This window comes from Mustela nigripes, chromosome 3 (genome assembly GCF_022355385.1).
Source record: "Mustela nigripes isolate SB6536 chromosome 3, MUSNIG.SB6536, whole genome shotgun sequence".
Lineage (NCBI taxonomy): Eukaryota > Metazoa > Chordata > Mammalia > Carnivora > Mustelidae > Mustela > Mustela nigripes.
In genome coordinates, this window is record NC_081559.1 from 132,679,425 (window position 1) to 132,691,685 (window position 12,261).

The 12,261-nt window shown below is 36.0% G+C and overlaps 1 protein-coding gene across 1 annotated transcript in view; it reads right to left on the reverse strand.

Moving 5' to 3' along the window:
* Positions 1 to 12,261, reverse strand: part of PPP1R42 (protein phosphatase 1 regulatory subunit 42) — a 51,430-nt gene that overhangs the window by 1,892 nt on the left and 37,277 nt on the right. The window contains exon 6 of the mRNA XM_059394670.1: positions 7,330 to 7,447. Within this exon, the coding sequence (XP_059250653.1) occupies positions 7,330 to 7,447 (118 nt within the window). The remainder of the gene's footprint in view (positions 1 to 7,329; positions 7,448 to 12,261) is intronic.

The window sequence follows — 12,261 nt, forward strand, 5'->3', positions numbered from 1 at the left end:
GGCTCCCTGCTAAGCAGAGAGCCCAATGCAGGGCGCCATCCCAGGACCTGAGACCGTGACCTGAGCAGAGGCTTAACCCACTGAACCACCCAGGTGCCCTGCACTACTGAAAATAATAACAGTGCTACTTAAATATGATCCATAATATTGTTAAATCCTAAGTACAAAATAAAGTGATGAAACTGGAAATATAAACTAGAACCATAAACTCCAGAAGTATAATTGTTTCCATATATTGTCCCATGTACTTATTGTAACTGAAATTGGTACTCTCCAAATTATAATGTAAGAAATTGGCTAAATATTCTATTATCAAACATCTTTGTACTTACAATTTTATGTTAAAGGTCATTTTTTTATGCTTAGCTTTCCCAACCACTTGGATTTATTGCTATCTTTCCAGATTTGTTTTTATTAGTAATTGTATAATATGTTAGTGTATTTTTGGGTGTTATATGTGTAAACCAATAAATATTTTTAAAATATCTGTTATAGAGCTAAGAAATGAGCTAAGGAATGAAAATCCAAATCTCTTACCATGATCCCTTTTTCCTCATGTTTATGATGCAGACAGAGCTGAGAAATGACTAGGAGACTGTGCCTTAGTTAGCCTGATTTCTTCTTTTAGAAAATAATCATATAGAGGTGGTTCAGCAGAGGAAGCCAGGTAATGGACATAAAATCAAAGACCTATGAGATTTGTTTTAATGAGTTGTTTATTTTTTTATAAAGATTTTTATTTATTCATTTGACAGAGAGAGATCACAAGTAGGCAGAGAAGCAGGCAGAGTGAGAGAAGGGGGAAGCAGGTTCCCCGCGGAGCAGAGAGCCCGATGCCGGACTCCATCCCAGGACCTTGAGATCATGACCTGAGCCAAAGGCAGAGGCTTTGACCCACTGAGACACCCAGGCGCTTTTTAATTAAAATTATTAACTTTTTAATTTTAATGCCAACTTGTTAGCACATGGTGTTAGATTAATTTTAAGTGTACAATGTAATGATTCAACAATTGTATATATTACTCAGTGCTCATCATGATAAATAAGTACATTCTTTAATCCCTTTCACTTATTTCACCCATCCCTCCACCCATCTCCCTTCTGGTAACCATCAGTTTCTTCTCTGTAGTTAAGAGTTTGTTTTTTGGTTTGTTTCTCTCTCTCTCTCTCTCTCTCTTTCTTCCCCTGTTGCATATTTGTTTTGTTTTTTTAATTCCACATATGAGTGAAGTGATATGGTATTTGCTTTCTCCGACTGACTTATTTTGCTTAGCATTACACCCTCGAGCTCCATCCATGTTGTTGCAAATGGCAAAAGTTCATTCTTTTTTGTGGCTGAATAATATTCCATTGTATATATACCACATCTTCTTTATCCATTTATCTATCAATGGACACTTGGGCTACTTTAATAATATGGCTATTGTAGATAATGCTGCAATAAACATAAGGGTGTATGTATCCCTTTGAATTAGTTTTTGTGTATTTTGGGGGAAATACCCAGAAGTGTGATTACTGGATCATAGTTCTTTTTCTAACTTTTTATTTTTTTTTTAATTTTTTATTTTTTATAAACATATATTTTTATCCCCAGGGGTACAGGTCTGTGAATCACCAGGTTTACACACTTCACAGCACTCACCAAATCACATACCCTCCCCAATGTCCATAATCCCACCCCCTTCTCCCAAACCCCCTCCCCCCGGCAACCCTCAGTTTGTTTTGTGAGATTAAGAGTCACTTATGGTTTGTCTCCCTCCCAATCCCATCTTGTTTCATTTATTCTTCTTCTACCCACTTAAGCCTCCATGTTGCATCACCACTTCCTCATATCAGGGAGATCATATGATAGTTGTCTTTCTCTGCTTGACTTATTTCGCTAAGCATGATACGCTCTAGTTCCATCCATGTTGTCGCAAATGGCAAGATTTCATTTCTTTTGATGGCTGCATAGTATTCCATTGTGTATATATACCACATCTTCTTGATCCATTCATCTGTTGATGGACATCTAGGTTCTTTCCATAGTTTGGCTATTGTGGACATTGCTGCTATAAACATTCGGGTGCATGTGTCCCTTTGGATCACTACATTTGTATCTTTAGGGTAAATACCCAATAGTGCAATTGCTGGGTCATAGGGCAGTTCTATTTTCAACATTTTGAGGAACCTCCATGCTGTTTTCCAGAGTGGCTGCACCAGCTTGCATTCCCACCAACAGTGTAGGAGGGTTCCCCTTTCTCCGCATCCTCGCCAGCATCTGTCATTTCCTGACTTGTTGATTTTAGCCATTCTGACTGGTGTGAGGTGATATCTCATTGTGGTTTTGATTTGTATTTCCCTGATGCCGAGTGATATGGAGCACTTTTTCATGTGTCTGTTGGCCATCTGGATGTCTTCTTTGCAGAAATGTCTGTTCATGTCCTCTGCCCATTTCTTGATTGGATTATTTGTTCTTTGGGTGTTGAGTTTGCTAAGTTCTTTATAGATTCTGGACACTAGTCCTTTATCTGATATGTCGTTTGCAAATATCTTCTCCCATTCTGTCAGTTGTCTTTTGATTTTGTTAACTGTTTCCTTTGCTGTGCAAAAGCTTTTGATCTTGATGAAATCCCAATAGTTCATTTTTTCCCTTGCTTCCTTTGCCTTTTGCGTTGTTCCTAGGAAGATGTTGCTGCGGCAGAGGTCGAAGAGGTTGCTGCCCGTGTTCTCCTCAAGGATTTTGATGGATTCCTTTCGTTCTAACTTTTTAATGAACTTCCAGATGGTATTCCACAGTGGCTGCCCCATTTGCTTTCCTACCAATAGTTCATGAGGGTTCTTTGTTCTCCACATCTCTGCCAACACTTGTTGTTTCTTGGGGTTTTTTTTTGGTTTTTTGGTTTTTGTTTTTAGCCATTCTGATAGGTGTGAGGTGATATCTCATTACAGGTCTGATTCATATTTCCCTGGTGATGAGCAATGTTGAGCATCTTTCATGTGTCTATTGGTCATCTGTATGTCTTCTTTGGAGGAATGTCTGTTCATGTCTTCTGCCCACTTTTTAATTGGATTATTTGTGGGTTTTTTGGTCTTGAATTGTATAAGTTCCTTATATATTTTGGATATTAATCCTTTTTTGGATATGTCATTTGCAAATATCTTCTACTCAGTAGATCGTCTTTTAGTTTGTTTCCTTTGTTGTGCAGAAGCTTTTTTTTTTTTCTTAAATATAAGTGGTAGGAACATTTAACATGAGGTCTACTTTGTAAATAAATTCTTAAGTGTACAATACATTATTTTTGACTATAGGTACAACTTTGTACAGTAGACCTCTAGAGCTTATTCATGTAGCTTCATACCCATTGACTAGTAACTCCCCTTTTACCCCTTCCCCCAGCCTGTAGCAACTACCATTCTACTCTTTGATTCTATGAATGTGACTATTTTAGGTAGATGATATAAGTGGAATCATGCAGTTATTTGTCTTACTGTGACTGGCTTATTTTATTTAGCATAATGTCCTCAAGGTTCATTCATGTTGTCACATATTGCAGAATTTCTGTTTTAAGGCTGAATAGTATTTTAGTGTATATGTATCTACCATGTTATCTTTATCCATTCATCTGTCAGTGGATAGTTAGATTGTTTCTACATCTTGGCAATTGTGACTAGTGCTGCAGTGAACACAGGAGTGCTAATATCTCTTCAAAACCTTAATTTCAGGTTAAACCTTAATTTCTGGGATTGCTAGATCATATAGTAGTTTTATTCTTAAATTCTGATGCACTGTTCTACTGTTTTTCAAAGTGGCTGCACCATTTGCATCCCCACTAGTACTGTACAAGTTTCAAATTTCTATACATCCTCACCAACTCTTGTTGTCTTTTGGTTTTTTGATAATAGCCATCTGACAGGTGTGTGGTGATACCTCACTGTGGTTTTGATTTGCATTTCCCTGTTGATTAATGATATTGAGCATTTTTGAAATATACCTTTTGGCCATTTGTAGGTCTTTGGAGATGTGCCTTTTTAAATCCCTAGCTCATTTTAAAATCTAGTTATTAGGTTTTGCTGTTGAGTTGTAGGAGTTCTGTATATGTTTTGGAGCTTAACCCCATATCAGATGTATAGTTTGCAAATATTTTCTCCCATTCTGTAGGTTGTCTTTTTACTCTGTTGATTATTTTCTCTACTGTGCATGAGCTTTTTAGTTTGATGTAGTATACTTGTTTGTTTTTGTTTTTGTTGCCTGTGTTTTTTGGTGTCATGTCCATGAAATCACTGCCAAGACCAATGGCATGAAGGTTTCTCATGTATTTTTGTCTAGTTTTATAGTTTCAGGTCTTCTGTTTAAGTCTACAATCTATTTTGAGTGGATTTCTTTTGCATGTGGATATCCAGTTTTCCCAACCACATTTGACTGTCCTTTCCCCACTGTGTATTCTTGGTACCCTTGTGGAAAATCATTTGACCATTTATGAATGGATTTATTTTTAAGCTTTCTATTCTATTCTGTTTGTATATCTATCTTACGCCAGTACTATACTGTTTTGATTGTTGTATTTTGTCATATACTTTGAATTCAGGAAGTGTGATGCCTTGGTTGATTTGGCTATTTGTGGTCTTTTGTGGTTGCATTTGAATTTTAATGAAATTTTGTGAAATTTTCAATTCTGTGATAACACTACTAGCATTTTGATAGTGATTATACTGAATTTGTTGATTCCTTTGGGTATTATGGAAATTTTAACATTATTAAATTTTCTAGTTCATGAACATACGATGTCTTTCCATTCATTTGTTAATTTCTTTCATTAGTGTCTTGTGGTTTTCAGTATACAATTCTTTTTTTTTTCTTACCTTACTAGTTAAATTTATTTTTAGGTATTTTACTTTTTTGTGCTATTGTTTTCTTAATTTACTTTTCCGATGGTTCGTTGTTACTGTGTCAATATGGCTTTAAAGATTGTTTTTGGCAATTGTTAATGGTCACACTAGATTATGAAGAAATTAATAAGGATTATTGAGAAAATCAACTGACAGTGTAATTTTTTAAATTATAAACCTTAAGGCACATTTTATTGTTTTATAGAATTTCATCGGAGAAGTTAAAAATAAATTAATTGTCTCTGAAGGAGAAAGAATTTTTAAAACATATTAAGGTGAAATAAATTATGTTTAGAATAGGTTCAGTTTTTGGGTGAGGGCTGGTGTTGAATTTTATGAACACTTCAGTATTAATAAGGTATTTTTGTGTCCTTGCTATTAATACTGCAAACATGCAAAGTACTGGAATCCTTACCCTGGGTCTGGTTCTACCCTTTAAAGCCAGCCAGGCATAAATAGAGGAAAAGAAATGCTGCCTGTCCACTTTACAGATTTCAGATCTTGAAAAATTCACATTGCCCACACAGCATCATCATTTGTGGGTATACTGCCAGTTCAGAAAGTCCCATTCTTTTAAACGATTTCCAACAATTCATATTCATGCATCCCTTAATGAGTTGTTCTTAACACAAAATTTGTTTTCACTCAGGCTAAGTAAACCACATGTGTGGCTTATCATTCTGTTCGGTGAGGACTGGGTTATTTACAAAACATGTCTTTCCTCAGTCTTTACTGGGACACATCAAACGAAGTCTTCAATTCATTTTTGGTTTTGGTTTTTCATTTAGGAAAAAAAAGCACATGAAAATAAGACAAGTTCTAGGGGTGCCTGAGTGGCTCAGTTGGTTGCAAACATCTGCCTTGGGCTCAGGTCATAATCCCAGGATCCTGGGACTGAGCCCCATGTTGGGCTCCCTGATCACCAGGGATCCTGCTTCTCCCTCTCCTGTCTGTTCTGTCTCTCTCAAATTTAAAAAATAAATAAATAAATAAATAAACTTAAAAAAAAAAAAGATTAAAAAAAAGAAAGAAAGAAAAGACCAGCTAGAACCAAAGAGGAAAGACTGAAAGAACATATACTAAAGTGTTAATAGCAGATTTATTTTGGGATTATGAATGACATTAATATTCTTTTCTTATTTTCTGCATTTTTATACGAAATGTGTATTAATTTTAGGGGTGACTAGCTCGCTTAGTTGGTAGAACCTGTAGCTCTTGATCTCAGTATTTTAAGTTCAAGCCCCACATTGGGTATGGAACCTACTTAAAATTTTAAAAAAAGGAAATGTGTATTAATTTTATAATCGCAAAAATATGTTTAGGAAAGATTTTTTAAAAAATTTTGACTAAATCCTATTTATTTGGGAATCAGTACCTTCTCTTCACATACTTTACTTCATTATCTACAGTACTATATAATGAGAAGTGTTCCCAGAAATGGTTCCATGAACATAGGAAAGTCCTTAAGCATCTAACATTAGTTGTATTTACTCTGCTTCCTAAGGAAAGTAGACTAATAGAATTGTGTGCAGTGAGCAGGAAGGGAAGGAGATGGAGAGTTGGGGGAATGTGCATTATTGTAGATTCATTTGCACAATTTACAGAAATTACGCATGACTCTTCTCCTGGTGTATTTTCGGTTTCCTTCCTTTGGCTGGTGGGGTCAAGTATGGTGGGCAGGGTGTGACCCTTGAATATGTATTTGAGAAATACATATTTTTATATATTTTTTAAAAAATCTTAGATTTTTGTGATATACCCTTTGTCAACCCTTTTCTCCCCCAAGAGAACCACAGCATAACATCATGATCAATCAAGGTTTACTACAGCTATGAGCTTTGAAATGGTTTTGCCATGCATTAGTTTTTTATACCCAAGTATAGCATGTCACAGAAGTTCAGATATAGGAAACTCTTTCATGAATCTCCTTTGTGAGAAGGCAGTGCTTATCTTTTTAATGTTGTATAACTTGGTCCCTAGTGAAGAGCTGTGGTCTAATACTTCCAGTATAGTGCATAATCAGGCTGTTGTTATTTCTAAGGATCTCATAAAGGACTCCCTACCTTGCTCCCCTTTCAAATGAAAGGAACCTGTACGTTCTTAGGGCAATTGTCAAGCTATGAATACTTTGATTAATTTTTATCTACAGATCCAAGAACTGAAGAGTCTCTTGGGATCTTCAGAGGATTTGTGCCAATGAGAATTTGACAAAAGGTCAGCAAGTTCTACACATTTTTCCAAGAAAGGGTATGTGGTGCCTTAATTATTTCTCAACAACAGATATTTTTCATGTTTTATTTCTCAATTTTAAATTTGCTTTTACTTAAAATATTGAACTTAATATTATACTTTCATAGATTCTGATATCATATTTATATTTTTCAAGGCTTGATATTAAATTAACAAGTTAACCAGTTCTCTTTCTCTAGGAAATTATATTAATGTAATATAAATGTATACCCAGTGATTTGGACACCAGTATCAGTCTGTCTCTGTATTTAGGTTTGAGACAAACAGGATTTCCATTTAGATCCATTCTCCACAGCTTCATCAACTTGTTCAGTAAAAATTCCAGATCCTATAATTAGAGAAGGAAAAGCAAGACACAAGTATTTCATAGTCATCAATATTTCTTTCATACCAGTTAATGGTTTTTAAAGGTAATCACTGCTCGTCTAGCTAATTACTGTTTTTCTAGGTACTTAGAAGGTGTACCATAAATCTTTTTTGAATAAAATGGTCTATACTACTAATTGATCTTGTATACACCTAGGGGAATATCTTATCTTTAGAATAAGGTGGTAAGAATTACAGAGCTAATGAAAATTCTGAAGAATAGCAACAGGCAAACACCTATGATTCTTCCATTTATTCTTCTCAAGTCAAGAGCAAAATTATAGGATATAAAGGAAAATTTTAGGAAATACAAAGTATAGATTAATTCATACATGTTCTTAATTGCAAAGCGGAAAGTAATTGGCCATGCATTGCTTGGTATTTTTATTCCTGGTATCATTTCTTCACCTTCAAAGCTTAATATCTACTTAATCTATTTGTACCTTCTATCTCATTCTTTGCTTGATCCATGTTTCTTGTTACTTAGATATTTCATTTTTCCATTTTTGGAAAACTTTTTTTGATAAGACTGCATTTATTCTTTAGATTTCAGAAAATAATTTTTTTGTGTTTAGTTTTGGCTTTTGGGGGGGGGTGGGAGAGAGAATCTTGAGCAGTCTCCATACCTAGTGCAGAGCTCAGTGCCGGACTTGATCTCACAACCCTGAGTTCATGACCTGAGCCTAAAGTCAAGAGTTGGACACTTAACTGGCTGAGCCACCTAGGTGTAGGCACCCCAGAAAATATTAATTAATTAATTAATTAATTTTACTATGAGTGCTGACAACAGTTCCCTTCCACATACTAAAAATACCCACAAGGAGCACCTAGCTGGCTCAGTTAGTGGAGCATATGACTCTTGATCTCAGGAGAGTGAGTTCAAGCCCCATGTTGGATGTAGAAGTTACGTGGGGGAAAAAAAATCCCCACTGAACTCTTCCATATCATGGAAGTAACAAATTTGGAACATCCAGGAATATGCCTCTATCTGCATGAAGGAATGGTATTTTAGGGGAATAATTATAAGGACAGCTGGGTGGGTATCTAGTACCCACTGCAGAGCACCTGGTAGTTCTCTTCATCTTTTTGAGACCAATATCTTCTTACATAAAATGGTAAAAATATTTCCGGTTCTACCTACTTCATTATTCAACAAAATACATATTGAATCATGGGCTAAGTTCTGTACTAGACTCTGAGGTATCCAAAAAAGTAATTTGTGAAAAAAAATAGGGGTTTTAAAAAAAATAGACAAACCGAATCTTCCTGGCCCCGCTGTTTACTGTATGACCTTAGGCAAGTCTATGTTCTCACTTATAAAGTGTGAAAGTTAGGATTAGTTCTCACATATAAATAAAGTGCCCGGAACAAAGCAGGTAACTAATAAATATGTTAATTTTCTTTTTGTCTGTCCTACCACCCCTTAGCTAATAACTTTCTCTTAATTTTGATCAAGAGTGTAAAAATTGTTGTTAGGAAGAATAAGCTTCTGACTCACTGACTAGTAGTTGATTTCTTATAAGAAAGCTGTCTTCAAAAGTTGTAACTTCATCTTTCAGTCTTGGGCTCTGGATTATTTCCTCTCCACAGCATTTGTTCAACAGCATTTGATATAGCCATGATTATTTTATGTGAGAGTTTCACATAAGTATTTCTCTTAGTCTAAGACCTCTAAGGAAGGAATTGTGCATTGAATTTTTGTAGTGTTGAATATGATGCCATCACCCAAAAGTTGAGTAATAATAATAATAAGAAAACTTAAAATGTATATAGATAAAAAGAATCCTGTAGAGTTTTGTTAATTATTCCTCAGTTGATAAATGACCCGCGACATACTCCCTCCAGTGTGTGTTTATTTAAGACTAAACTAATCCTGTGCTGAAATATGATTACCCTTTGGATACGCTCTGGTAGTTCATTGCCTTCCTGTCTTTAATAAAATGCTTTTGCTTTCCTGCCCTTCAATGTTACTAAAGGGAGCAGACAGTTTTCTGGACAGTCTCTGTTTGATAAATGATCATGTCAGGCTATCACTTAGAGGAGTGCTGCAAAATACCGAGGAACTGATTCTATTTCCCATGCAGGGCTGGTGCCCAACCTCCTATGTAGACGCCTGCAGTAACTGGCAGTGCTTGCTCTACAGTTAATGATGGCCATTGATGAACCTGTATTTGACCAGCATGCTCCAATCTTTATTGGAAATGTCTGGTCCAACTGTCCTAACTAAATCTAAAGACAGCCATTTGTCATCCCCCTGACTGCTTGTCATCATCTGCCTGGGAAAATCTATAATTTTTGGCTTGTTTCTGACTAAACTGTGGAGTGAATAAATTTATCTTTGGGTTACTCTGCTTGTCAGGATCAATATTGAGCAGAGGTTGAATAAATTAGAAACTGGAAAAACATGACAGGCCATAGTGGTTTGTTCATTTGTGTCTTATAAATCAAATATTTAGTTTAGTTGAGAGGCAGGCACATCAAATTTTTTATTTCCACCATTCATTCTGAAGATGCTTTACTTCATGATAAATGGCCATCAGAAAACCAATGAAGTAAATCACTAATATATCTGACTGAGATGAACTTTTCAGATCGTTTTATTGATTTAGCAAACTTTGCAGACATAAACACTGCAGGTAAAGATTTTTTTAATATAACTTCTTTCAAATTTTTATACATTTTTGCAACCATGATGTTTACTTAATATGTCATCAAGGTATATAATATTGGCCTTAGTGAAGTTCATGGCTCATCAACTACTTATAGAAATGGAAGTTTTATTGTAAATGGTCAGTGAAGTTTTAATATTTTAATAGATTGATGAATACTTATTTAAAGGAGTTATAGGAAAGAATGCAAAGGAGTGTTGACTAAAAGTAAGTGTCATTTAAGCTAGAATCCTCTGAATTTAAACTATGGAGTATTGTTTGGCCTAAAACCTCTCTTTATTCTCCTCAGTGGTTGACTTTGCTGTGTACTGGGGAGAACTAGGTCATTGCCCACAGAGTATTCTCAGTTTTCGGTCTTTGGTCTCACACTTCTTCCATTACTCTTTCCTATTTTTGTCAACAAAGGAAGAGTCCCATTTTTTTTTCTTTCCAAATTAATCAGTCCTCTTGATGTTTTCCCTTCTCTAGGCCTTTTCTTCTTGGGGTATTCTTTCTTTTGCATTTATATTTCTAATCTTGCTCTCCTTTCATCCTGTCTCTTAAACTTACTATCACTACACTTCTTGAAAGAGTAGTACAACAGTGTTTATCAAACTTTGATGTGCTTAAGAATCACCTAGGGATCTCATTTATTAAATGCAGGTCCTGATATGTTTGGTCTGGAACAAAAGCTGAGATTCTGCATTTTTGGTGCTGATGCTGCTGGTCTTAGGACAACATTTGGAGTTACAAGGGTCTAGGCCACTTACTGTGCTTCCTCAATCACTGGGCACCCCTGCAGCCTGGTCCTCCTGAACAGGCACTGCTATCCTTATTACTGAGCCATACGTTACCATCTCAGACTTTCTCAGTTTCTTTGGAGCATCTTTTCTTACTGACTGCTCTCTAATGGTATTTTTGCAGGCTCCCTGGATCCTGAATTAATCTCTGACTCTACAAGTAACAAACTTCTGACCACAGAAATCCCCGGTATATAAACAAGCTGTTCTATAAAAGTTGCTTTTGAGACTGGAGAAATCATTTCATAAAAAAGAGCTATACCCAGTGGACTGTTACCTGAAATGACCCATGGAAACAACCTATGTAATTGAGAAAAAGCCCAAAGAATAGCTGTGCAGCGACAATGTTATAAAGCCTCTCCAAGGACATTGTCCCTGTGGCAGATGTTCAGGGATCAATTCACTTGCCTTCCTTTTCTAGAATATACATTTATTTATTTCAAACTTGTTTTTCTTCCCTGGACCACAGCAGACTGTAAAATCATGGCTAGAAAAACAATTGTCTAATACACCATGATCTCCATTTATGTGTATACCCTTTACAGAAAAAGAATAGCCACATTGATGAAAATAGTAAAACATCTGTTACACTGAGGAAGGAAGGGTCATCTGTACATGACAGGAAGAACCATATTTTATGGGAAACTACATTGGGCATTTCACCAAATATTCTTCCTCCCATATCTAGATAGTATCATTCATGATGACCATTTAAGTGATCACATAACCAACATCTTAAAGACACCCATATTCTTCTGTCCATGGGCTCTGGCTTTATATATCTAATTGTCTATTTAATATTTTGTCCAGAAGACTACAAAGGCACCTCAAACTCTATATGACCAAAACTCATCATCTTCTCCCTCTCCACTAAACCTGATTTTTGAGTTCTCTATTTTCTATTGTGCAAGGCAGAAGCCAGAGAATCATTCTTGACCTCTCCTTCTTTGATGTTCTGTATATCTAACTCACCACCAAGTTCTGTACACTTGATTTCCAAACAGCTCTCCAGAGCATCTACTTACTTCATCTCTACTCCAGCTCTGTTCAAGTTTCTACCATCTCTCACTTCTTAACTAGTCTGGCCTCTTCCAAGCTATTCTCCACACTGTAGCTATGCTGGTCTTTTCAAAATGCTACTCTTTGGGGGCACCTGGGTGGCTCAGTAGGTTAAGTCTCTGCCTTTGATCTCAGAATCCTGGGATCAAGCCCCACATTGAGCTCTCTGCTCAACAGGGAGCCTGCTTCCCCCTTCTCTCAGCTTGACTCTCTGCTTACTTGTGATCTCTCTGTGTCAAATAATAAAATCTTAAAAGAAAATGCTACTT